At 39.5% G+C, this 27149-nt stretch overlaps 2 protein-coding genes across 2 annotated transcripts; one reads left to right on the top strand and one right to left on the bottom strand.

Annotated features, from left to right (window-relative positions):
* Positions 1-1564: 1564 nt before the first annotated feature.
* On the bottom strand, positions 1565-9885 carry LEPROTL1 (leptin receptor overlapping transcript like 1). Its single transcript, XM_063294761.1, has 5 exons — positions 9780-9885; positions 5820-5895; positions 4780-4966; positions 3994-4305; positions 1565-3962 (listed from the first exon to the last, which is right to left on the bottom strand). Exons 1-4 carry the CDS (start codon positions 9793-9795, stop codon positions 4189-4191), a joined length of 396 nt encoding a protein of 131 aa, XP_063150831.1. The 5' UTR covers positions 9796-9885; the 3' UTR covers positions 1565-3962; positions 3994-4188.
* A 3741-nt stretch (positions 9886-13626) lies between these two features.
* On the top strand, positions 13627-21305 carry SARAF (store-operated calcium entry associated regulatory factor). The gene is made up of 6 exons (XM_063294733.1): positions 13627-13787; positions 14597-14775; positions 15249-15675; positions 16149-16248; positions 17815-17951; positions 21165-21305. The coding sequence occupies exons 1-6, from the start codon at positions 13703-13705 to the stop codon at positions 21188-21190; spliced, it is 954 nt and encodes a 317-aa protein (XP_063150803.1). The 5' UTR covers positions 13627-13702; the 3' UTR covers positions 21191-21305.
* Positions 21306-27149: the final 5844 nt, after the last annotated feature.

Here is a 27149-nt window from a genome sequence, read left to right as displayed (position 1 = left end):
TTCATTACAATGGAGTCCATCTCCTACTAGACTCCAGTTTGTGTTTAGTCCAATAGATTCCTGCTCTAACCATTGTCCCCACTGTCATTGCTTCCAGTTTCCTGTTAACCCAAAGAGCTAATCTGGCTCCACACGGTGTGTGAAGTAAATCAGGGACTTCTCATCCAACAGAGGACCAAGTTCCCAAGTGCATTCAAAAATGACACTAATATATTCTATTGAGTTCTGGAGATTAGTACTAGCCATCAATCCAAATGTGGAAAACCTAGGATCATCCAAGGCCAGCCCTAAATTTTTCCCACCTAGGGAAAATACTGGGCATTGAGATGGATATTTAGCTAACAGCATCCCACACTCTCACTGCATGCAGTCAGATATCAGGCTGTTGTTTTCTTAAGGGAGAAGTCTTACTGATTGCTGTAATCCCACCTCCCAGTTCTAGTCCCAGGCTATTATACTACAAACTAACCTGGTAGACAAACTCCTGTCAAATCCATTTCTCCCAAATCTGGTCTTTGTTATACATACCAGCATCTTTAGACTGGAAGCTCTGTTATCATGATAGGTGTCTTGGTTAATTTGAAACTTAAAAAGAAACAATAATCTTTTTTTTAACCTTCCCTTGCAGTAGTGGCTAAATTGGAAGCTTCCATTGAGATACTAACTTTTGGGAAGAATGCTGTGGAATCTCGTGAGCAATTTGAAATTTCAGAAGCAATTTGCACTACTGAATGAGATAGGACACTCTAGCAGTGTTTCTCAACCTTGGTGACTTTAAGAAGTGTGGACTTCAACTCCCAGAATTCCCCAGTCAGCATATGCTTGTTGGGGAATTCTGGGAGTTGGTCCACACATCTAAAAGTCACCAAGGTTGAGAAACACTGCTCTAGCACCTGACAGAGCCCTTTGTCTATTGGAACAAGCAAAACTAGTATTACGTAAAATGTAAACATAGTAAAATGAAGAATAAACAAGGTATTTTGCATGTTTGGCTTTTCCTTTCCTACATTTTTCATCTGCTTTGAATACTTTGGGAAGTATTTTTGCCAAACGAACCAGTGGGACATGGTTTGGCTTAGAGTTGTGGTATTTGGCTCCTGTTTTCCTGGACTAGGCTTAAATGGTTTATTGCAGAAACTGTTTTCTCATTTATCAATTAAAAACATTTGTGTATCACTTCCCACTTAAAACACCTGAAAGTGGTTTTCCTCTTTCCTTTGTTTTTTAAATTTTTAACTTGTAGGAAAGACCTTGTTTGCTACTGATCTTTTAAAAACTATTCAAATCTGACTAATACTACATTGGTAGCAGAATTTGAATGGTTTATTACATACATGTAATAAAACACATGGAATATTATTTATTTATTTTCTATCCTGCCTTTATTATTTTTATAAATAACTCAAGGTGGCAAACATACCTAATACTCCTTCATATATGTCAAGAGCCGGATATAAAACCAATAGTAATCTTAAATAAATACCTTTCTGCTAAAGAATGAAGCAGTTTTTTCTTATGAAAACTCTTGCTACTAAGGGGTGCTAATAAAAAATCCAAAACCATCTGATATTTAAATTGTTTATTGTCTTTTCATCAAAATTTCTGCCTGTAGGATGGCAGTGCTTCTCAGTGCATATTACATGGGAAAAAACATACGTCTCAAATAACTAACACGTGATCCTTGGAGACAGCAGTATGTCTAATAGGCTCTGTGTAGCCACAATGCTGTCCAGAAATTATTAAGCAGACAAACACTACTATAAAATATAACAGAGTTGGCACTCTTGAAGAGTAGCCTGTCATTATCACAAAGCAAGAGTAGTACAGGGAAGAAGAGAACCCATTTTGGTACAGTACAGGATTGGGAGGATCACAAAATGAGTTCACATCTGTCTATATGATGGCTAGGACTATTCCACCATGAGTGCAGTGGAAGGAATTTCCAAAGGAGTTTCAGGGATGTGATTGCATCAGTCTCAGTATCATGCAGCAGAAGTTGCACTTCTAGTCCCCAAGACTGATGTGTGAACTGTTCAGATATTTTAAACTTGGACTGGGATGTAAATAATTGTGCAGGTTCTGCAAAATACACTTGTATTGCCCATTTTCTGTCTTTAACTCTCAGAGAAAAAAATATTTTTGAAGATTCAATACAGATATAGCTGTAATGATTACCGGGCTTTAGAGATAATTTTCTATTTGAAATCTGTATCATGCAGTTTTAAAGAAGGGCATAGGACATCCTTGTGTTTTTATATAGTGGTGCAACGATAACTATTACAGTCTGTGTAAACATTCCCTTTATCTTATGATGTCTGAAAATGTAGGCCATGATTCAGCTCTACTTCCCTGGATGGAGTTCTGTCACTAGAAAGGGATCAGCAAATTAATTCATTGTCTTCTTTCTTCCTTTCTCTATATGTCATATATTGCTGTGCACCAAGCGCTATTTGCAATTGGAGACCTGTGTCCAGCACCCTTACATGCATTTGCCTGTCCCTTATCATCCCATGGATCTGGCACACTGTGAAACATGCATATCCATTGAACAGCCAAGGAGGGAGGAGACAAGGCGCTCTGGACTGGGCTGATAGTGGAGAGGACCATGTCAATCACATTGTTTTAAAAAAGGGACTATGTTTAAGAGACTATATCAAATCTTGCCTAGTTGCATAAAATCACATGCAAGCATAGACAGAGACACTTAGGTATCTTACTAAGGAATTACCAGGAAAGCATGACTACAAAAGAATTATATCTACAAAACATGGTAATTTATGGTTAATAGAAACAAAAAACCCAAGTGGCATGAAACTGATATTAAATATCGCAAATTACATGTGTTATATTTTAACAGAACTACCATTATGATCTAACATTTAATACATTAGTGCATAAACTGAAACATTAACAGAATTACTATAAAATCTTCATAGTTAAAGATTTGCAATGCAGCCAAGCTCTGACTGTATATACATACAGTTACTAGTCTGTCAGGTAAATGGTTACCTACAATGGAAATGTTAATCTACATTTGAAAAACCTTTTTATATCATGTATAAAGTAAAAAAAAAAAAGGGAAGCAGAAATTATCTTTTTATACTGTCTAAATATAATAGGTGCAAGTGAATGGGAATGGAGCAGGACCACTTATTTCCACATGTCTGGTGCAGGGTTTCCTTCTGCTGGGTTATAACCATAATCAGTAGTTTAATTAACCTCTCCTTTGGTAAAACTTAAAAAAGAATTGACATAGAATGTTGAAGCACATCATACATACACACAAAGTTTTCAGAAAAGGTTTTAAAAAGTGAAAATTAAATGTCCTGTCTTCCACTCCCCAAAGAAAATTTAAATTCCACCTTCCCCCCTTTCAGTTCATCAAAAAATAAAAATTGGCAAAATATTTTTACACTGGACAAACTTTTAAAGTAATGAACACTTAGGTATCCCATTATCATCAAAAGTTTTCTCATTCTCATCTAAATGGAATCACATTTTCAGCCACATATATAATAAAAAAAACCCTACCAGCCAGCTGCTGAATGCTTTTCTTTTCAGCTCTTTTCCAAAATCCCACAACAATATACATACCTGCTCTTTAAGGGCACAGTCCAGCTTTCTAGAATCTTACTTATTTTCAAAAAAGAATTAAGAGTACTGAACACATGCTTAATTCTCTGACTAAAGTCAACAGGCCATATGCACAATTCTGTACACAACCATATTCTTTGCTGAATTCAGGAACTCGCTTCCAAACATCTGTGCCTCGGACCCAGTCAAAAGCCTCGTACTTTTGACTGGGTTGTGTCCTCGACTTCTTGTTTTCTTTTCTTGGTTTCACAACTGCACATTACAGTTTTAAAATAGTCAATAGTCAAAAGTTCAGCTTTATATTTAAACACAGCTATGATGTTCTTCAAAAAAGAGACATTTTAAACATCACATTTAAGCATTCTGTTCTCACATCAAAATAAAGTATTAAAATGAGACGGCATCAACAAGTTAAAAATGTTTAAATAAAGCAAATTGTTAACGTTGTTTGTGAAAAGAGAAGTGACTACAGAGTGTCCTACACCTAGGGTCCCCTCTGTGGAAACAGTACATTCACTTTATTGCCCATTCTTTCTGTAGTATGGATGGCCACTGAATGACGTGAGATGTCGACAGTTCTCATTCCAACTCTTTTCACCACTGTTGCCAGCTGAAATCATCGTTGCTGCCAAAAACCAAGAAAAACCCCAAGATGGTAGCAAATATGACCGTGTTTCCTATGAGGACAAGTGCACAGGCACCCCACTTAATCTATGGAGAAAGGAAAGAAGGAGTTATTTACATAAAGAAATAAACAAGTACCTAAACAGAAGCTGCGTTATTACAAGGGTACACCCAACATAATTGCTCTGTGAATGGGGGAAACTACTTTCACAAAGCAGTTCCATTTAATGCAAACCACTTTTAAATTATTTGTTAATATTTAGACCTAGTGACCTAATGGGAAGGTAAACAACTTGGTATCCTCTGAATTTCAGTACCCTCAAACTCCATTTTACCAGGTAGTCCCCATTCCCCACTGACTATTATATATCAAAGGGTTTATGAAATGTTAACTTGGGGAACTTTCACAGTTCGTTTCTTTGCATTACAACTCTTAATGTACAGTTTGCGTATGTTAACAAAATTTTGTTAACCTGTGCTCTGGAGGCTTGTGCATCTAATTCGGGAAGCAAATATGAAACACCAAAGGAAAAGACATGTTAAAAAGAAAGAATTACTCACCAGTTCTGCTCTGGCAAATACAACTGGAAGTCCAAATGCTGAGACAACAATGCCTGTGGTAAGAAATATGGCAAGTTCCTTGCAAGCATTACTTGTAGCATCTGTATCTTCAACAACTCTTCTTGCTATGCAGTATGGAATTGGAGAGAGGGTGTAGAAGAACAGAACAAACAGTGGCCAATACTTGCTGGAAGCAAATTAAAAAGGAGCATTTTTATTTTATAGATATTCTTTCACTTATATTTGCTTCAAAAATCACACTACCCTTATATAAATATTTTTATCTATTTTTCCATTTCTGTTTATTCATTGGGCACACACATGTACAGAGAAACTTAAGATTTTTCTTGTTTTGTCTGGTTTTAAACATACTTGTGCTTAGGATAATCAAAAATACCACACAAAGACAAATACACAGCATTAAGTATGTAATAGATGGGTAGGGACAGAGCTCCCCACCTAAAATGCTGATCAAGCTGTGGTAGCTTTTTGGAATAGGCTCTCCATAGGTGAAGAATCCTTATGTAATACTGCACAGAGAGCACAAAGAAGAAATTGATCAGTAGGACAGATTTTGGCAGGCAAGTGTAATACATTGAGATTAGCCTGAAATCTGATGAGAACGTAGTCCTTTAAGTGTCCCTCAATCAAAATAGCAGAAGTGATTAATTGAAGGTAGTGGCATTAAAATATTATACTTCCAAATACTTCCAATTGCATATCATTATAGATCAGGCTGAAAATTATAGAACAGACTGAAATTCTGCTGTCACTTACTTTTTCTATGCATCTTCAAAAGATTTGTTTGTTACATGCCAACCTGGGAGACTTTCTAATTCTGAATTTACATGCTGGATAATCTAGGTATAATGATCTGAAAACCAATCAACAGGAGCAAATGGCTATTCTCAGTTTGGAAAAACTGCCTTCTTTCTCCCTCTCCCAGCCTCAAAGGGCTGCTAGACTTTTACTGAAATCAGCATTGGTGTTCTGTGTTTATTTAATGTTATAAACTGCAAGAAAAAAAGGAAATACAACACCTGTAGTCTGGAAGGGCACAACCAAGCATCAGGAACATTAGTCCAACAGCTCCCCCAAAGGACAAGCTGATTAAAGCTGTAAAGGCAGATGTAAACCCTTATCAGTCTCAAAACTGAATGATAGTTTTCCCTCAACAAACACTAATTATAGGTAAAAGAGAAATCAATGTCTTGCTTCTGTTTTCTGAACCCATTACTACTTGTTCAACTACTCTGAACAACTAGAATATAGAACACTTATATTTTCACCATAAAAAACTCCAATGAACTTGAAGGGTAAAACATATTAATGTAAATATGCCCTTACCTCCAAAAGTATAATTTAGATCAGCGATAGTACTTTAGTTATTTTCTATATCGTATTTATACAAGTAATTATTCCATAAGATGAAAATTAGCTTATATATGCACATTTATGCTTTGGTAACTGATCTTGTAACCATTCCCTTTTTTTTTATTTACCTGATTTCTGCTAAGTTGCCACAGGTTTTATGGTTACATTACTGCTGCAGATTTTCATATGGAAATACCCTATTTTATTAAATAGTGTATTAATTGATATTACATTAAGTATCATAAATACAGGAATATTTAAAACTTAAAAACTTTTCACTGTTGAAAAGACTTTACAGACAATACCTCAATCATCTTTATATTTCTGTTATAAAGATGGGAGGTCAGGGAATACTGAGAAAAATTGAGTTGCCTGAGTTTACCTAATGAATTTATGGAAGAAGCAAGATCCTGGAGTCACTGAAGTTTATGTGACTAACATCTGAGGAGACAGGTAAGGATTGTATTGTGTTGTTAGTCAACAGAGTTTATACCACATTAGCTGTAACCCAACCAATTGCTAGCCAACTATTTATGATCATTTTTACTTTAATTGTTCTAGCTTCTGAAGTAACACAGTGAATAGAATCCAGTATGTACTTTGCTATGCTGAAATATAATCAATACAGCTTCTTTCTTCAAACATTCTCAGTTGGAATTCATGTTCACTGTTGTAATCGCCAATGACTACAAACAATTACATCTGTTTCAGTTTCTTTTTTTTTAAAGATACTTTATTGAATTTCAAATACAAGTAAAATATATAAAGATAGAAAGAGATCGAAGATAGAGGAAACGAAAAAAGAACAAACTCAAAAGTGCAGAAATAAAAAGAGACATAGAAAAAAAGTGACTTCCGACTGTCTTCAGTACAGATAAAACCCTAAAAATATATTAACTACTTACTCTATTTTTAACTATAGTAAACATTATTTCTATATTCTTATACAGTCCTAATTGTCAAATCCCCAAATCAAAACTTCATTTTTTTCAGTTTCAAGCAAAAAAGTCCAAAAGTGGTTTCCAAGTAGAAACAAAGTTAGACAAATTATTTTCTTTGATCAATGTAGTCAGTTTTGCCATCTCTGCCAATTCCACTAATTTCACCATCCATTCTTGCACTGTAGGAATTTGTAAGTCCCTCCACCTTTGCACATAAAAAAGTCTTGTTGCTGTTATCATATATAAAAACAAAGTCCCAAATTTTCTTTCAAATGTTTATCCATTGGGCCCAAAAGAAAAACTTCTGGCTTCAATTGTACATTCACCTTAAGAATCCTTTGAATTAAGACACATATCTGGTCCCAATATTTCTTAGCTTTCTTACAGGTCCACCAAAGATAATAAAAAGTACCTTCACCACATCTGCTTCAGTTTCATCAGTGTTTTAACGCCACCAAGTCTTTAAAGGATCATCCTATCCTTTAGTTTAGCCCTGTACACAGTGCCATCACTTCCCAGCAGGAGGAATCCAACTAGATTTTACAGCAGGCTTGACAATCCTTAGCCCCAGGGCTGCCACAAGCCACCTTTCTGCAGCCCTCAAAGATCCCTCTCAGTAAGATAACTGAAAACCAACAACATGGTTTCTTGCCATTTTGAGGAAGGAAACAGATCAAAATAGGCATATTGGTTAAAAAAGAAGAACCCTTTCCCCCAAAATGCTCTCATCTAAGTATCTGATGTGGTTCCACCCACTTTGCAGCACCCCACTCCCACCAACTTTGCAACTGGTCTTGAGCAAGTTCTGCCTGATACAATCGTATCACTCCTGGCTAAAGTTCTTCTGCCAAAACAGCCATTTCCTTTTTGGACAATAAACACCTGACAGCATACACTATGATACAAAGACTTTATAGGCATTACCTCAGAGATCTTTATAGTTCAGTGAAGTAGTGAATAATAATAATAATAACAACAACAACAACAACAGCCAGTTCGGCTTAGCAGTTAAGGCACAGTCTAGAAACCAGGAGTCAGTGAGTTCCAGTCCTGCCTTAGGCACGAAAGCCAGCTGGGTGACCTTGGGACAGTCACTCTCTCTCAGCCCAACTCACCCCACAGGGTTGTTGTGGGGAAAATAGGAGGAGGAAGAAGGAGTATTAGGTGTGTTCCCCGCCTTGAGTTATATATAAAAAAGTAATAAAGGCAGGATAAAAAAAAACTAAAATAACAATAATACCTTGACATTTCACATTAAGCTATTTTTATGTTCCTCCTTGTAATATTCCCCTAAATTGTTATTTAGCACACTTATTTCAGCCTTTTTCCATGCACACATGCACACATACACATACATACACAAACACGCCCAAATACTATGGGTGTTCATAGTTATGGTTAATGATTCAACCACATCAAACAAAGCAAGATAAAAGTTCAATATATGTTTTAAAAATACAGTTGCTAAATGTACAGTAGTGCTATCTTTTTTTCAGTCTTGTTTTTTTTCCCTTGACATTAAGTCCAGTCGTGTCCGACTCTAGGGGGCGGTGCTCATCTCCATTTCAAAGCCGAAGAGCCGGCGTTTGCCCGTAGACACTTCCGTGGTCATGTGGCCAGCATGACTGAACGGAACGCTGTTACCTGCCCGCCAAAGCGGTACCTATTAATCTACTCACATTTGCATGTTTTCGAACTGCTAGGTTGGCAGGAGCTGGGACTAGCAACAGGAGCTCACCCCATCACGCGGATTCGAACCACCAACCTAAACCGCTCAGCAGCTCAGCAGTTTAACCCGCAGCGTCACTATAAGTACATATAGTACTTATTTAGAATTATTAGTGATTTCTACCAAACTGAATAGTGAAAAACTCCACAAGAGTAGCTGTCTTAGTCTATTTCACAAATATAACTAAGAGTAATATGCATTGACAGTTCATCAGATTGTATTCTACTCCTGCCAAGCTTATCTCACCAAAAATCAGTTTCAACTTAGGATGCTGCAAGAATGAGTACAGCAGGATCCACATTCAGGCAGGTGAAAAATAAGGGGATGGTGGGTCCTGTAGTCTGATACTGCTGGGGAGTACGAATTTAGTGAAGTCTGGTCGACCCTAAGATTTCATTCCCTTCCCAACATCCGCCAATCAGCCTGTCCTTGAGAAGACAAGACGACCCTTCGCGTTTGCCGCTATATGACACTCATAGGTCTCTGCAGCCGGAAGTTTTATGCAAGCTGCCATGACTAATAATCATGTACATCTATCCGGCCACAAACTGCAGTTCAGCCGTCTAGAGCTGCCTAGACCTAATGGCTTGAAAGTTGAGTCCAGTGAAAACCACAGGCCCCGCTACAGAGTCAGCCCTGCGGCAGTTGCCTCGCCACGCAGCGCCGAGCCGACCGGGCAGGCCTGAGCGGGCAGAGGCAGGGGAAGGGAGACAATAGGGGGCTCTCCACAGGCGCGCTCTCCAGCCTCAGCGGAGCAGCCATGCACCGGGGCAGGCCGCCGTTGTCATGGAAACGCAGCGCGCCCCCCCAACATTACCGGCATACGTCACTGTCAGGGTGGGGGCGACGTCCCTCCCCTCCACCAGCGGCCTGGCCTAGGGGGGATCCCCTCCTGCCTCCCGAAACAGCTTCCCTCCTCCCCGTGCCCTCGCCCGAAACCAACTCAGCAAGGCTACCTTTGATGCCGGCCATGATGCTGCTACAGTATTACGGTCACCCAGGCCGCTCCCAACCAACCACCAAGGAGAAAAAAGGCGGCTAGACAAGCCCCGGAAGTGCGCGCTCGAGACATCGGCAAGACTTCCGACGAGCCGTGATCACTGAAAGGGCGGACGTAACTTTGGAACAAAAGGCAAAGCTGCGTGTGTGTATTCCCCCCACTCCCAGGGAGGAGATGTTTGCCGAAACAGAAGAAAAATCTTGGGACGGTAACGCAGAGGGCTGGTCACTGTTGTCTCCGCTCGAAACGAAGTCGCGAGTTTGGTGCGGGGTTTTCCCCTATGAAAGCAGATTCGGGGAGCTTTAATTCAGTGGAAGTGATTCTCTTTCAGTCCCCCCCCTCACCAGGTAGTGATAATGTGCCGTTTTATAGCCCCCAAGACAAAGACGTTTTAACATGGTTCTCTTAGAGTACCAGCTACGTACTATTCATGACTTTCACGGTCTTTATTACTTTTTCTTATCAGTGATAATACAGTAAGAACCTACAGACGTTACCGTGATTAAAATAAACTAAACATAAGGGGGGGGGGGAACTAAGAAAAAGAAGGAAGACCCATGGATTGATTATATGCCATCAGGTAGTTCTCAATTCCTAGCGACCACATAGATATTCTTCATGACATCTGTCCCTAACCTGGTCTTTCAGGTCTCCCAATGGTGCATCATTGCCAATGTAACTGAATTCATCCACCTTGCTGCTGGTTGTCCTCTTCTCTTTCCTTCCACCTTTCCCAGTATTAGAGCCTTTTGATTTCAATATAAAGTTAATTTGGTCCTTAAACTTAATACTGAATCTAGATCATATAGAGACAAACTGCTCCATTTTCTTCTTGCTTTCTTTCAACCAGGCCCTTATCTTTTTAAAATTCTTTTTTGAGGTTGTTGGACAAAATATCCAGCATCAAAAATAGTTGTGGAAAGTTTATTTACTGTTGGTTGGACTAGTAGGAGAGATTTCATCAGTGATTTGCTATATATTAATGCACCTGTATAGTTGCAATCATTTTAGAAATGGACTGATTAATTTTTTGTTTTTTTATTGCAAAACAATCAATTAGTGCAACTAAAGATAACAGCCAAATATTATTAAGTCAATACCAGAATTACTTTCATAATTGCTTTTGTTAATCTTTCTCACCTAGTATTTATTATGCCACAAAAAGCCCTTGTCTGTTCTGAAAACCTGATTAACTGTACAAGCACACATACCTATTTTATCCAGAAAAGGCTAGATTCAGCAACCAATTATTCAGAATACTGCTTATTCTCCTTTAACCCTGATTCTAATTGCTCTAGCAAACCACACAATTTGGGGAGTAGCTACACAGATATACAGAAATAATTTTCATAAATATTTTTTATAAATTATCTAGGTGTTGTGTGTTCAGAAATAGCTGCAATCAAAATATTAGGGTTTGTGTTGAGAAATCGTTATCAACATTTGTAAGGAATGCTATAGAAATGAACTATTTGAAATAGTAAAATCATTGTGACTAAAATATAGTTTGTAAAAAAATATATATATAAGAACCAATAGCCCATCTACTCTACCATTCTGTGTCACACAAAGCTTGGCCAGATGTATTCAGGAAGCTCACAAGTAATAATTGTCTTTTATGGTTGCTCCCAAGTAGCTGGCATATTAATAACCAATCTTCATAGCTATATACTGTATTTGGGGCAATCTCTGTCTCTCAGCTCAACCCACCTCACAGGGTGGTGGTGGTTGTGCAGAACACAGAAGGCAGGAGCATTAGGGATGTATGCTGTGCCTTGAGTTGATTAAAATAAAGTTGGGGTAAAAATTAAATATTACAGTCCTTCATTAATATGTTCAGTCCTCTTTGAAATCCATCCAAATTGGTGGTGGTCGCCACAATTGATGGCAGCAAATCCCATTATTTAACTCTGTTATATAAAGAAGTATTTCCTTTTATATCCTTTTATCAGTGTTAAATTTGTCTTCATTTAGTTTCTAAGGATAATCCCAAATTCTAACTGTGTAAGAGAGAACATATGAATGCATGTAAATGGTATAACTAATAATTTAGAGTGAAATAAACAGCGAAGGTGTAGCTATTTATTTATTTTTAAGAGCTTCAAACCCAGCTTTATAACTTCTATTAAGTCATAAAGCTACACATGTATTGAAAAATGATCTTTTAAACAAGTAAGTTGGAGTAAGTTGGAAGGCTATACATCATTACATCTTGTTTTTTTAATCAATTCCCTCTTATGTCAATTGATTTTTTTCTACTGTTTACAATTACATTTTCATTTGATAGCAAGTCATAGTAGCAGAGTTTGCATGACACAAAACTAGAAAGCCTGGATAACTGTCATTTTACTCCAGATAGCGTCCATTTCAGCTTCAGATGACAAAACAAGCAACAAAACTTGAGTAAAATGCTATTTTGCAAACTCATCCAACCTTTTTAGGTAAGCGCAGTCCTTAGGATAGAAAGTTTCAAAATCTTTACTAGAGCTACCAAGTCTGGGGTACAAAAATCCAGATAACCACTAGATGTCAGCACAGAAATTCAGAAAATCCTAACTTGTTTGCTTCCATCTAGCAATTATCCCAATTTTCACAGCCCTATCTTTATTTTCTCAGAAATCCAAAAAAGCTTACAGTACTTTCAAGTGAATATGCATAGCTCAGACTGATAACAGCAATAATCTGATCCCATCTACTCCTATGCTTAATTCTAAGGGCAACTATGATGTTAAGGTTCCAGGCTAGAAACCGGGAGACTGAAAGTTCTAGTCCAGCCTTAGGTATGAAAACCGGCTGGGTGACCTTAGGCCAGTCACTCTCTCTGCCCAACTCACCTCACAGGGTTATTGTTGTGGGGAAAATAGGAGGAGGAAGGAGTATTTGGTATGTTCATTGCCTTATTTATAAAAATAATAAAGGTGGGATATAAAATAAAATAAATATTAAATTAGCTGTTTATATTGAACTTTGGTTTTTGTCTTTTGCACTTTTTTTGTACCCTGGTCAGACTCTGTTGGAATTGGGGTGGGTTATAAAGATTGTGGTCAAGAAAACTGCAGGGACTTGTCCAGGCAGTATCTGAGAATCGGATACGATTGAACAGATAAATAAATAAATCAAGATTGTAATATAAATAAATAAGGATTATGCTTTTAAAATGTAATGTCCTTGTACTCAGAAGTAATCTATTACTCAATCGAAAGCAATTCGAAATAAATGGCTTTTGTTCATTTAACAAACTGTAATCAAGCAGCTGTTAATAAGTATAAGACCGATTTTCCCTAACAATCTTAACATCGCGACCTCTCTCGAAATCATACACTTTACTCACTAGGCTAATTAAAGCTCCTGCATTTGTAATTTAAAAGGCTGCAATATATTTTCTTGTTTGTGTTCAGAGAACACAAGTTCTCTCAAGTTACTCTACAGAACAATGAACTTGTTTTCAGAAGTGCAACACAGCTTTGAAGTTAAGTCATTCTTTGCTCCCGGTCAATCACCCGAAGAAGACAAATGGATGATAAACATCCATAACCAGTTCTGTTGGTTGTTCTGGTCGTACATAGACTCTGTTGTTATGCCAACAGTCGTGCAGCTCACCTATGACCCAATAGGATGGCTGGTCTAGAGCGAGGCTTTCCTACAATTCCATTGACCTGATAGGATGTTCCTTCCGCTCTGTAGCTCTGCGCGCACTGAACCCGCCTCCCTCTGAGATGGCGCTGTCGGGCCTTATCGCTAGCTGACGAAACGGTCTCTCACCCTGGAAAGGCAATCTGGAGAACCAATCAGTGTCGCCGAGGGCGGAGTCGCGGGGCTGTCGCCATAGGCGGAGAATGCTCGGGTGGTGGCGCTTCGCTTCTCAGTGGAAGTGCTAAAATGGAGGCGTCGCTGGGGCAGCTGCTCTTGCCGCTGTTGGTGGTGCTGACGGGAACTCATTTAGCGCTGGGCTGGGAGCAGCAGGGTAAGGCCAGGCCAGGAATGGGCTCAGCGGGCGAACCTCTTTCGGAAGGCTGCCTCTCGATTCACGAGGGTCGGGGAGGGGTCGTTCGTATCAGCGTCAGTGGCTTGACGCTCGTGGCTGGTTCAGACGGTTTTTCGCCCCTGAAACAGCAGCTTTCTGGGGAGGAAGGGTTATTTTCTGGTCCCCGAGGAGCTTTTTATGTGGAAATGCTATGAACAAATGGGCATCGGCCTGTTTACGAAGACATTTTAGAAGCCATTTGTAGTTATTGACATTAGCAACCGAATGCAGCAGATTTCTTCGAAGACACACTGGCTGGGTTCACATGTCAAGTTAATCCATAAACAACACCTCTGCAACCTGTTTTTAACCAGGATTAAATGTTTCAGGTCACCATCGCAGGGGATTTTGATTAACTGATGCTTTTTTTTTTACTCTGTTGTGCACTGCCCAGAATCAATGGGTTATGGCAGGTTACAAAAGATGTGAATTATGTGGGCTTGGCTATGCATTGCTTGTGAACTTCTGAAAACTTCTGTTTGAATATTTGATTACATGGGATATTTGGTGAACCAATAAAGCAGAATTAATTACAGAGCATAGATGTTAACTTTTTTATCAGATATATTATTGTTAAAATGGCTTCTGGGATTACTACTGTATAAGGAATCATAATATCATACAACTTAACAGGAATTATTCTGAGAACTTCTTTGTTGGCCATTAATAAATTCACAAAAATCCTAAAATATGTGTTCATTATCTTCCATAGTGTTCCTAAATCTATTATATAACTTACATTCTTTCAGAGAGAATCCTATTACGGGAAGTCCAAGCCCTGACACTCTACCAGGGCAGATACACAAATTATCGGAGGACATCTCCAGTGCCCCAGTTGCAGTGTACCGGAGGCTCAGCTGGATGCACGGCATCTACCCCTGAGGTTGTTCAGTGTTACAACAAAGGCTGGGATGGCTATGATGTGCAGGTATGTTTCCTTGTGTGAAGGAAAATGTGTTATCTTCTGGAATGTTTTTGTATAAATACAAATTGACTAAATAGCTGGGTTTTGAGGGGAGAAGAGTGATCATAGATATGGAGGGAAAACTCTCTGACTCCAGGGAGATGCAAGGAGTTAAAAATAATAAACAGTTGGGGCAGCAACCTGAAGCACCAATCACATTGCCAACAGGAGAAAATTTTAAAGTAAATCCATATTCCCTCAAAACAGCTTTTAAAAAATAGGTTTTGTCAGCATTCTTGTCTGGCAGTGTTTCCATGTGCTGTCTTTCAAGCTCTATTAAGTTTTAAAGGTTACTTGTGAGGCTTTAATTATAACTTTTTGGGAAAAAATTATATTTTAATAAAATTACTAAAAATAATATATCAATTTTAAGTCAGTGTTCAATTTTATATATATTTTATTGTAGAAAAAAATAATAAATTCTCTTTTATTTTCAGTGGGAGTGTAAAGCACATTTGGATACTTCATACCGCTTTGGAAAAATTGAAGTAACCTGTGAAGGCTACGATTACCCAGATGACCCTTTCATTTTAAAAGGATCATGTGGCTTGGAGTACACATTAGAGTTAACTAAGGAAGGGCAGCAAAAAGCTAGCACCTTTGCTGGGACCTACTATTCTACAACTTCTCATGATTCATTTGGTTCAGGCTTTGGAGTGATCCTGATAATAGTATTTGTTGTCTTTGTTTTTGGCATCTATAAGCTATTCCTCTGTGATAACCGACAACATAATTTCCCTAATGATGATGTACATTCAGGAGCTTATGGGCAAAGTTATCAAAGCCCACCTCCGCCAGGATTTAAAACAAATAGTCGAGATTATCAAGTACCACCTCCACCAGGATTGAAATCAAATTTCACAGGTAAACTTTTATGTCACAACAAAAACATTTAAATATTTATTTTTTACTCACATTGATATGTCATCAAACTTTAGGAGGTTCATTATTGTTAATGGAGTCACTGAATTGCTCTGTAGAATTTTGTGCCAGGTCTAGCTCATGCTCTTGTGTATAGCCTGCAAAAATTCCAGGGGCCATTTAAATGAGGGCTCCTTCGGTTTCTAAGTTGACCCTTTAGTCTAAAATCTAGGAAATATTATACCAGCCCCTTTAGAAAATAAGGGGATAAAAAGTGATAGCTCATTGTCTGTTTCTCCAGTAATATTAGTCATTCCATAGAGTTACGCAGCAATGTTTAATTTAAATCTTTGGAGAGCATGTCAGACTCTTCAGTTATCTGCTGAGGCAATCAGCCTACGTACATATAATTTTTAAAAATTATAAAAGAGCAAAAGTTATTTGATCTAAATTTATACAATTTTATTTAAATTAAGGAGCTGCTGGTGGGTCCAACTATGATTCCAATTCAGGGCCAGGTTTCTGGACTGGATTAGGTGCTGGGGGACTTCTTGGATACTTGATTGGCAATCGAAGGTAATCTTGTTTTTTCTTGCAACAATCCTGACTGACAGAAAGGGGAATTGATTCTCCTAAGGGAAAATATTTTTTGTTCGCTACTAGTAATACTGTCAATTGTAAATATGGAATACTTTTGCTTACATGTTGATTTTTCAAATAAGAATAGATTATGAATATTTTGAGAAATAATTATTTATTTATTTATCTATCTATCTAATTTATCCCCGCCCATCTCCTCCTGTCGGAGGCCTCTGGGCGGTTTACAGCAAGTGATTAAAACCATCACAATAATACAAAAAATAAAATACACTAAAAATAGTATAAATAGAAATAAAAAATAAAGAATAAAATCCCACTCTTCTATAACGCAGGCAGCATTGATGGGTAGAGCCAGATACAAAGATAGGCTGGTGGCTTAGCTGTCTGCACCACCCTTAGTTAGGATAAGAATTTTTGGGCCCATCCTTAAAAATTTGTAATAGTTGTCCAATTGGTAGGTATCTCTAGGGATTTTTCTAGAACAGCTGAGCAACATTGGAGAAGTAGGTTGTCAGAGTACGCAGAATTCAGAACCCACCATCTGTAAATGGATTGATCTTTGTAAAATACAGATCATGGCTGTCATTGACTCATTCAATGCTCTTTCAGTTATGCCATGTATTGCTTATTGTTGCATCATTAGTGAAGAAACTCCTGCAAGAGTCTTAAAAATACAAGCTGCAGTTTCCAGAGAATAAAGGTATAAATAGGTGACAGTTTTAAGGTGACTACTTCAATAGTATCTGTTCTTCAAAGTTTTTCTAAAGTCTTGTTTGTCTTTATCTTTGCTTTAATGACAATAGTTGTAATGGAAACGAGTGTCAGTATTTTAATAAATATAAGAATTAAAGGCTCAGGTTGGTTATTTTCATGCTGTTAAATATAACTTCACTTCTTTGTATTGTACTTTTTCCTTCTCCCAAATTTCTGTATACAAATATGATCATGTTTTTCCTCTTAACTATTTCTTTTCCACATTGAATTTTGTTTTTATTACTTACTTTCAAAGTATTCCATTTCTAAATCCCCCCGTTTTTCACCTGAGAATTCTTCTGTATATTCCTCCAGAATCACTGAATTTTTATTGTATTTTTTTGGAGAGCTTTATTTTTAGTGAGCTTTTTTAAAACAGTTTTTTTTAGCTTCTTGCATATATTATGCAGCTTGTATGACTTTTGTACTGAATTTGTATGAGTTTTGGATGTAGTTCTAAGCACATTCATTGTTTTTCTAAATTTGAAATATTGTTATAGTTTTTCCTAATACCTTAATGGTAAATCAGTATGTCTCTTGGAAATACTCCTTTTGAAATAGAACTATAAAATTGCTGAAGAGATATTCTCAGTTTACTGGAATAATTGAATATATCCAGATTCTTTACATACTTGCCCTATGATTACTTGCTCATTGCTAATAAGCAACTTTGCCTTAAATGGTCTTCTATTTCCTTTCTAGATTATCCATCTGTTAAAATTTTAAATGTGTACACATGCGAAAACACTAAAAATGATCAACAGAATAGTTTAAATTAATTTCTTCCAGGTCACCTTCACATCATAGGTATTCTCCTTATTACAGCACATGGGCTGGTCCAGCTGCTCCACCTCCATTTGCCGATTCATTTGGCACTTCAAATAGCTGTAAAACATCTTATAGTTCAGAAACAAGACCCACCTCTGGTAAGTTATAAGCCATGTTCTCCTTGATTGTTCAGGCTAACATTAGGGTGCCTGATAGCAGCAACTTTCCAATAAAAAAAGTCCTTTTGAAATCAGTTTGATTTGGATTAATGATAGTAACTTTTCCCACTGCTTTTAATCAGACTTATACCTAGTTCTCATTGTGGTAGGGGATCTACATCTGGTTTGTAAATCTTCTCTTTGTTTTGAAATTGTACATGATTTAGTACTTCGCTATACAAATAAATAAATCATTCCTGTTCTATAGATGTTTGGAGTACAGCTGGAGCACAATATCAGTTTCAAAAACCTATCCTATATTTATTTACCCAAAAGAAAATCAGTTGAACAGTAACTTCCTTCTGATGAAACTCTGCCGTTACTACAGCCTGTTTTTGTTTTGCTGCTAAATTTTTTGATTTTGGTTGAATTGTTAAAGATGTTTCAAAAGAGATGTGTAGAAGGGAGATCAGGATCTATTAATAGACCTCTGGGTGATTTTAAGTAGATCACTGAAAATTTCTAACTTCCAGTAGTCTAACAGCAGCAAAAATTCTGAATTAAACTGATTGTACTGCATCTTTGATATCTAACATCTCAGAAGCAGATTTGCATATATTTACAAATCATCCTTTAGAGCAGGGTTTCCCAAACTGTGCAGTGTACCTCCCTTGGGGAAGTCCAGACAGAGTCTGGGGGAGGTGTGAAGAACCTTTTAGTTGGACATTGTTAGAATAAATCCACCTTTCCCAAAGTTTCATTGTATTGTTTTCATTGTTCGTTTGTGTTCATTTTGGTGTTCGGATTTTTAGGGGAGGTGTGTACATTAAGATTACACAAAGCGAGGTGTGATGGCAAAAAGTTTAGGAACCCCTGCTTTAGAGTATGGAACTTGGTTCAGTAGGTATTCATCTCCAACAAGCAATGACTGCTTGGAACTTGATTCTTGTGGTTGGATCTTGAACATAGAATCCAGTCTAGAGTACTCAAGTTTTCCAGTGCAAAATTTTAGATCACTTGGAGTGTACAGTATTAGTGGGACTTAACCATTTTCAGTCGCCTATAAACAATTCAAAACTGGAGGGTCCTAATTTTGTGTGCTCTTCCAGCTAGCTGAGAGATCTTTAAGTATTCTCTGTCACTGTCTTTTTCAGTGAGAATGAAGAAGAGGGTGAGATTCAAGGGCAGAGGAAGTTAGGAATTTATTTTGTTCTCAGAGAAACAGATACCTTAAGAAAAGAGATTTTATGCAACAGGGTTTCAGGATTCAGGCCTAAACTTAGAAAACTCTGGGAGAGTCCAAACTAGTATTGTAAAGTTGGCAGGCAAAGTTTAGTCATATGAGGATTTGTTTTTATTTCTGTTCAGTGCAGTTTGCTCAATTTCTCTGATTTTGTATCTGTTTCAATCCTCTATTTTTCTTGTTCGGTTAAACTATTTACAGATTACTGAATACTAGTTTTGGAATGTAGATCTCAGCCTTGTGTAATTTGCTGCAGTTAAATCTCCCTCCCTCCCTCCCTCCCTCCCTCCCTCCCTTCTTTCTTTCTTTCTTTCTTTCTTTCTTTCTTTCTTTCTTTCTTTCTTTCTTTCTTTCTTTCCTTCCTTCCTTCCTTCCTTCCTTCCTTTCTTCCTTTCTTTCGCTTTTATTGAAATAAAAATATTTTTTTGATTACTCCAGGTTTGGGTTTGTAATGTATCACCACCTACTCCACCCACACAAGTTTTGTTTGGCCCCCACTGGCAGTGTTTCCACAAGCCCTTAAAACCTGGTTCTGTCTCCAAGCCCTGGGCTAGAATATATGTTAGAACCCTTGTGGGATGTTTCAGTTATTTGATAGTTTCTTTTCTCTAGCCTTTTCTTGTGGATTATATATTCTGTGTTTTTATAATTCTTACTGTTGTATCTTGTAAACCACCCAGAATCACACAGATTGGGGCAGCCTATAAATTTGGTAAATAAACAAATGCTTGTGTCCTAACTGCCAGGAAACACACTGAGACAAGGAACTGGTCTCTAATGTTTTATTGCTTGTACATAACAGGAATCCTAACAAACTGAAGAAGCGTGGGAAAAACCCAGCCATAAAAACCCCAAAGGTTAAGGCGGTCCTGGTCTGTGTCTCTTTGAATGGCTACCTAATTCCTCAGTGCTACGCATGCGCTTAACAGTCTGGATGGGAGCCCCCTGCTCGCCATCCTTACTCTTGACAGCTTGGGTCTGGTAATCCTGGAACCATTCACTTAAAGCTTATGCCTGGAGTAGGGGGATTTCATATTGTGCCCCATTGAGATTTCAGATTTGAGCGCATCTCCCCATTCAGGAACAAGTAGTGGCGGATAGCTATCTTCCTGATGGAATTCTTCCACCTGGAGTTACAGTCAAACTGACACTCAAGAATTCAGGTAGTGGGAACGTGAAGTGCAGGGAGCTGGCAAGCTGGTGTGGATGCTGATTATATCCTTGGCAGGGGCTGATATACTGTGTCTCTATCCCTGAGACAGCAGTCATATTCTCCTCTATCTGCAAATAAGTCTCCCTGGAATCTGTGAAACTAAGTTTGAGTAGAGGTATGTAGGATTGCATTATTATATAAACTATAGTGCAAGACATTTGATTTTAATCAGTGAGCCATTTCCTAGGTAATAACATTAAAACACAGATATCTTTCCACTAATGCTAAACAGGGTTAGGGTCTGATGATCTGATAAGCTACTGTATATCTTGTTCTAAAACTGCTGTGGAATCTTCTGTTCTCTTCATAGGCATAGTATAATGGAGGGATTAGTAATGCACTCACCACATCTCAAGTACTTCCAGCAAGAAATCACTCCCCCACCCCAGTGGATGAATTCTCACAAATATTCTCCCTTGAGACCTTCAAAGACTTGGGGATAGAGTGCTGAAATCTTGCAAGATTTAGCAATCTCATATTTCAGTCATTTTTAATTGGGGGGGGGGTGTTGAGCACTTGTGCCACCTTGCAGAATCACTTTACATTACGTAGTGCCTAAACAGGTTGTCAGCCCCTACCGTAGGGAAATGGAGGAGCTGCCTGATTTGCTGTGGCTCTTCCTCGATTAAATATTGTTGTAAACTAGCTCATAGAGCTGAATATATTTATCTACTATTTCATTCTTTCATAGGTTATTTTAGAATTAGCTATTGATTAATGACAACTTTTTTTCTCTTTCTCCATCCCTATTTCTTAGGTTTTGGAGGCACAAAAAGGAGATGAAGCTTGGCTCCCACCCCACCTAAGCAAGTGAATAAAAGCAACATTTCAGCAATTCTGAAATGTGTCTTAAGCCTGTTTGCTAGAGTTATAAAACTCTGATTTGGATTCAGCTGTATATATTTGTGTCTGTGCATCCTTAATAATGTAGTTACATTTACTTTGGAACAGAAGCCTTTGAGAAGGGAAGCTTCTCAGGTGATCTCTAACATGGAACTGTGTTCTATAGAGAAGGGGGACAGAATACCATAGCCTTCTGCAATCTTGTGCCTTTCAGATGGGTTGAAGCATCACTCCTAGAATTAATGGCTTGCCATCACATTGGGGACTGGAGATTGGAATATTAGTAATACTTAGATTTTTTAAAAGTTGGAAATGCCACTTTTAAGGCCTCTTAAAATGGCTGTTATTTATTATAAAAACAACAAAGAATGAAACATTACTGTCCTAACAAGCAGGAACCACGCCGAGACGAGGAATAGGTCTCTAGTGTTTTATTACTGCTACAGTAGACATAAAATCCTAACAAACTGAAGAAGCGTGAGAAAACCCATACAGATAAACCCCAAAAGTCAAGGCGGGTCTGTTCTGTGTCTCTCTGAATGACAGCTCCAATTCTCGCTACTACGCATGCGTTTTCCCCCCTGGATAGGGGCCCCCTCCTGCTCACCATCAGTGCTCATGACAATTACTTTCTGAATAGTGTTACTCTGTGGACTGAACAGAGTGATCTAAGTTTGTTATTTTCTTAAGACCTGAGACAGGAAAAAAAAATCCACCGAGCAATCCTATGCATGTCAATTTAGACAGTAATTCCACATGCCTGTCCTTAACCATTTCTAGTAAGGGGCTATTACTAGCCATTTGATGGAATCTTTGGCACAGATCATATGTTGGAGTGCATGTTCAGGGATGTCAGGAATTCACATAGAAGAACAATTGTTTGTTTGTTTGCAACCAAACAAAATTGTCCTTTATTAGATCAGGCATTACTTTCTTAGCATGATGGGACATAAATTATACAATGCACTGTGGACATCTTTATTGGCATTTGCATTCAGGTAAATGCAATGCTTTCTCTCTAGTACTTGCTCCTTCCAGATACAGTAAGTAGCTTTTTTGTGAATTTTTATCCTTTCAGATAACTAAAGTAACAATACCTGAAAGTATGTCATAGCTGAATTTTAATCAAGATTTATTTCTTCATTAACACCTTTTAAATATTTTAAACAGTGAGTGAATGAAACAGGTATGCAAAGAAACTCTCATAATTGTTTAATAAGCAAATTAATAAAATTCAAATGCATAAAATCACATTAAAGAATCAACACAGTCACAAATTACAAGCATAGCAATACAGTAATAAAAGGCAGGGGCATTTTAATAAACAGAAAAACTCCAAAAACTTTGAAGCGCTGTCATAATAGTTGAATTAATTTAATCCAGAACTCTTGAATTGCACTGATGGCAATATTTATGCAAGTAATACTATAGCTCCAGAAACTGATTTTTTAAAACAAGCATGTTTTGCTCTAAAGTTGTTCAGTGCTGAAAACTAATCTATTTAAGGACAGCAATGGAAACCTCTGGAATCTTCCTGCTGACGTACCTTTGGCTCTAAAAGACGTAATATTAACATGAAAGCTACTCTTGAATGCTTTCTGACTGAAGAGCAGGGGGGAGATGGATACATACATACACACATACACACCCACATTATTTCAAGGTGATGCCCCATGGGAACTGAATGTTACTAAATGTTATTCAGTGATAGTGGTGGAGATAGCTGAGTCAGTGGTTGAAATGATCATGGTGGTATTCTCCTGGGAGCAAGTTACAACAGAGCACTGAGTTATTGCAGACTGGAACAGAGGTTGGATGAAAGAGGCCTACCCGGCTGAAGTACTGGGAGGTATATGTCAGCCCGCTGGCTGCACTGAGGCAATCCCCTGGGTGGACCTGAATGGTACTTTGACCCAGGAGTTATTGGCATCACAGGAGAGGAGGCCCAGACAGAGGTTTTCCTGCTTGGGAATTGCACTAGCATGAATTTTGGCTCCTGAAATACAGCCCTCCAGCAGACCTGAGAACAATGACCTGAGGCATGGCAGTGAGAAGTTGGGGCAGTGGGACACGTGTGCATAGGTTGGTACCGTATCCTAACCTTGTGGCTTCCAGGTGTAGATCATCTCTGTCCAAACCTATGTCTTTCTAAAAATCACCCTGGAGGTTCTATGTTAATGTGCTGACAGCTAGGATCTTCTCTTGGGTTGCCTGCCTAGTTGTTAGATCTGGAACACACCCTGGACTGGACTGGGGATGAGGATTGGGAAGTAGAAGTATAATTGTGTCAGTTGCTGGCTCTGATAGTTTGGAGCAAGCAGGGTTGAAGTGGACTGTGTGACTAAGTAAGTGATTGGAAAACCTACAATAACAGGCATCCCTAGTGCTGCTGAGTGCCTAAGTAGGAGCAGCTTTTGAGGTGCTGTGTTCTGATGGAGGTGAGGTGTGCAGTGGAATATGAAGTTGGGGACTGTCATGGCCTGGGAGGGGGAGAGCAGGGTTTGGGGAGAGGTTGAGATGGAGGGGGCGAGTAGCCTGGTCTCTGGCTGTTGCTACTAAACCCTATGATTTGATTGTGGATGAGGCAGCTGACCTGGCATGGATAATCTAGACCTGCTAGCCTCCTCTCTGAGGTATGGTCACTTGAGTTTTGAGTCTGGCAGTAGCCATGACCCAGGGGTAAGGGAGTGAGGTGACAGTTGTGGTCTCAGAAGCCCTGACCACTTTCAGAAGTTCTGCAGTGCAGATAACTGGATGTGAGACCCTTTGGTTGAAATGGTTTCTAGAGATTTATTATCACTGGCTTCCCTGCTGTGCAGCACCATCCCTGCCTGAGCTACTTAAATGCCCTTGTGTGATAGAGGGTCTGGAGGGCCCAGGAATTCATTGCCACCATAGCAACTATGGACCTGACTCAGGTCACTGAGTGCCTGATGCGTATAGGTGGATTAGGAAATGGGAATTACCCTAATTGATTGGAATTTTACCTGCTTAACAGTAATTCAATTCTCACCCAGTAGCTCAAAGCATTCCATCCCATATTAAGTCCTCCAAGACAATCTACCTTTCATGGGGGGGGGGGGCACAGTGGACATAAATAATTCATCTGCAATCACCCTCAATTTTTGTTTTCTAAGATTGCTTACAAGGCATTACTGGAAATAAATATAATTCTGAAGCTGCCACTTAGCATTATAATAAGCTATTTTCTCTAACAGAGCCACATGTAGTTTCATAGCCCAAATTCTGCTGTGATTGGAGCACTCCAAGATTGCTCTGGGTGGCCAGATCTCCAATTTTCAGTGACATGAGTTTTCACATTTGTCTTACAGAAGCTTAACACACAAATTTAGTTGTTCTCTCAGTTACCAACCAAGCCAGAAAATGGTCTGAACATTTTTGACTCAATCCCCCACTAGTGAAACTTGCAGCCATTGGAGTCCAAAATAATAGGGAAAAAATTAAGTGCAGTCTCCAGGCCAAAAAAGTTCTTCTGTTTTAATTACACTTAATTATATATAAAATAGAGCCAGCGTAGTGTTGTGGTTAAGGAATCAGGCTAGAAACCAGGAGACCGTAAAGTTTAGTCCCACCTTGGGCAGAAAGCCAGCTGGGGGACCTTGGGCCAGTCCCTCTCTCTCAGCCCTAGGAAGAAAGCAATGGCAAACCCTTCTGAAAAATCTGCCAAGAAAACTGCAGGGACTTGTCCAGGCAGTCTCCGAGAATCGGACATGATTGAACAGATTTATATAAAAATAGACTGGTGGTACAGGCAGAGGTCTGTAGCCATCAACGAATATGTCTGTTTATATCGGTGTAGATTCTTGCAGTCCAACACTTATAAATATATGTATACTTTGTTCATGTGAAACATCAGAAATAGAAATGTGCGTATTTTAACACTTTGTTGTATCATTGATTGCAACCCTCAAAAGCCGTTAATTCCAAAGACCTTAGAGCTTTTCATGTGATAATATGGATACTGCCATAAAGTAAATGTGAATGAACAAACACTCTGGCACTCTGCCCAAAGAGAAAGCAAAATCCCACACAGAAAGCAATTTGAGTTAACTTCAGCATGCAGGAAAGCTAGTTCCTAAAAATGCAATTCAGGTCATATTGATCTGACAGACAGCAGAATAAAATATCTGACCAGCTCACCAACACAATCTTCCCATGATAACTTAATGAGACTTAATTCATTCTCGCTGATCAATTGTTTTGCAACCTAGACAAGTTCTCACGTTGATTCCATTCAGAATCATGCAATTTTATAATGAAAAACCCAAACAAAACATAGTAATATGTAATAGTAATACTTCTATGAAGCCTAATTAAAATTGACACAAAATCAGGACCCACTCTTTTGCATTAGAACTCTTCTTCAGGCAGGATGCAAAAATTTGGAAGGGTGAGAAAAGTTGGGTGTAACGCTGAAGGTTGGAATTTATAGTTTCTAAATCTTTAGATGTGGGGGATCAAACTCAGGCTTAATTACATCCATCATCCTGAAGTGGTTTCCCCCTGATCAGAGGCTAGCACCACTTGCAATCCATCTTGAATTCATTTGAATAGAATATGCAAGATACTGAATTAGTCATCAGGAGATTGAAGTGTTTGGAAAGTATGTTTATGGATTACGAGATCAGAATGCCTAAGATGCTGCAAGCTAGTGTATACTAGTTTCCTCAATGGGTGAGTATTGCTGAATTCAAGGAGAAAACTGTCATGAGTGCCGTTGAGCTAAAGTAATCAGCGCAATGGCACTCATGACAATGACAAGGAAATAGGTGAAGGGGTACAAGTTAAGTAGCCATCAACCCACAACGACTAACGGCTAACAAACAATAGATAAACGGATCACGGAGCCACCCAAGCCATCAGCAGCAATACCACGAGGATCGCCCAGCTGAAAGTAATCAGCAGAAGAATGAAAACCTGAGGATGGGCGATCCTAGAAACCCTCAACCAATGGCAGGGCAACGCATGGGACAAAGGGGGGTGACGTGACCGAGAGCGAGGGGGCGCTGACCGGCGCGGGGTATTTAAACCCCGCACCGGCGCGCTCCTGTCACTCTCAGCTTTTTCTAACAACGTTGTACCTATCCTGAAATAAACCAGAGCCTGCTTTGCAACCCAGTGTCTGAACGTTATTCAGAGGTAGGCAGCGCATGACATAAAGCTGAGAGTCATAAACTCAGCCTCGCCGAGCCCCACCGGACGACAACGAGCCGCGGGAGGAGTAGACGGCGAGAAGACCAGCAAGATGAGGCCGGAACGGCGCGGGCAAGGAGGGCGAGCCGCGCGGCAAGAGACAGAGGAGGACCGACCGAGGCCAGAGGCACCGCGGACTCCCGGAGCCATGGACGCCCGCCCCACCCGACCCGAGCCTCAGCTCCAACCCCAAGGGGAGATGGCGACGGAGGCAACCCGACCGCGGGAGGGAGCAGCACGACTTCCGAAACCAGCGGAGGACCCCGCGCCCCACATCGCACCCCAGCAACGGGCGTGGAGCGACAGCCCCACGGTGCTCGACACGGAGGAGGACGACGGAGACACCCATCAGACGGAGGAGGAAGCGGACCCGCGGCGGAGGGACGATGAACCCCCCCCCCCCGAGGACGCGCCAACGGAACCGGCCCCAGCGGCGGTGCGGGCTGTGGACGAGGAGGCACGAGCTGAACTCGCGGCCATGCGGGCTCAGCTGACGGAACTCCGGACCATGCTCCAGGCGCTTATGCCCCCCGCGCCACCCAATGACGTCCCCGCACAAGCCCACACCCCGAGCGAAGCACCGAACCCACACGAGCCAGCGGAAAGCCAGCAGACGGCACAGGCGGCCGACACCACATCCCGGGAAGCGAGAGGCGGGGCCGCGCAAAACGCCCGGGCCCCAAAG

This window comes from Candoia aspera, chromosome 2 (assembly GCF_035149785.1).
Source record: "Candoia aspera isolate rCanAsp1 chromosome 2, rCanAsp1.hap2, whole genome shotgun sequence".
NCBI lineage: Eukaryota > Metazoa > Chordata > Lepidosauria > Squamata > Boidae > Candoia > Candoia aspera.
This window is presented reverse-complemented; position numbering and strand designations above follow the sequence as displayed.

Coding starts and splice junctions, on each gene's coding strand:
- LEPROTL1 (XM_063294761.1), bottom strand. Junction 4,967..5,819: donor TGTGCCCTTCCAGACTACAG/GTGTTGTATTTC, acceptor ATTTGCTTCCAG/CAAGTATTGGCCACTGTTTG. Junction 4,306..4,779: donor TATTTGCCAGAGCAGAACTG/GTGAGTAATTCT, acceptor CTTTCTCCATAG/ATTAAGTGGGGTGCCTGTGC.
- SARAF (XM_063294733.1), top strand. CDS start 13,703: ATGGAGGCGTCGCTGGGGCAGCTGCTCTTGCCGCTGTTGGTGGTGCTG. Junction 14,776..15,248: donor GGGATGGCTATGATGTGCAG/GTATGTTTCCTT, acceptor TTTTATTTTCAG/TGGGAGTGTAAAGCACATTT. Junction 15,676..16,148: donor ATTGAAATCAAATTTCACAG/GTAAACTTTTAT, acceptor ATTTAAATTAAG/GAGCTGCTGGTGGGTCCAAC.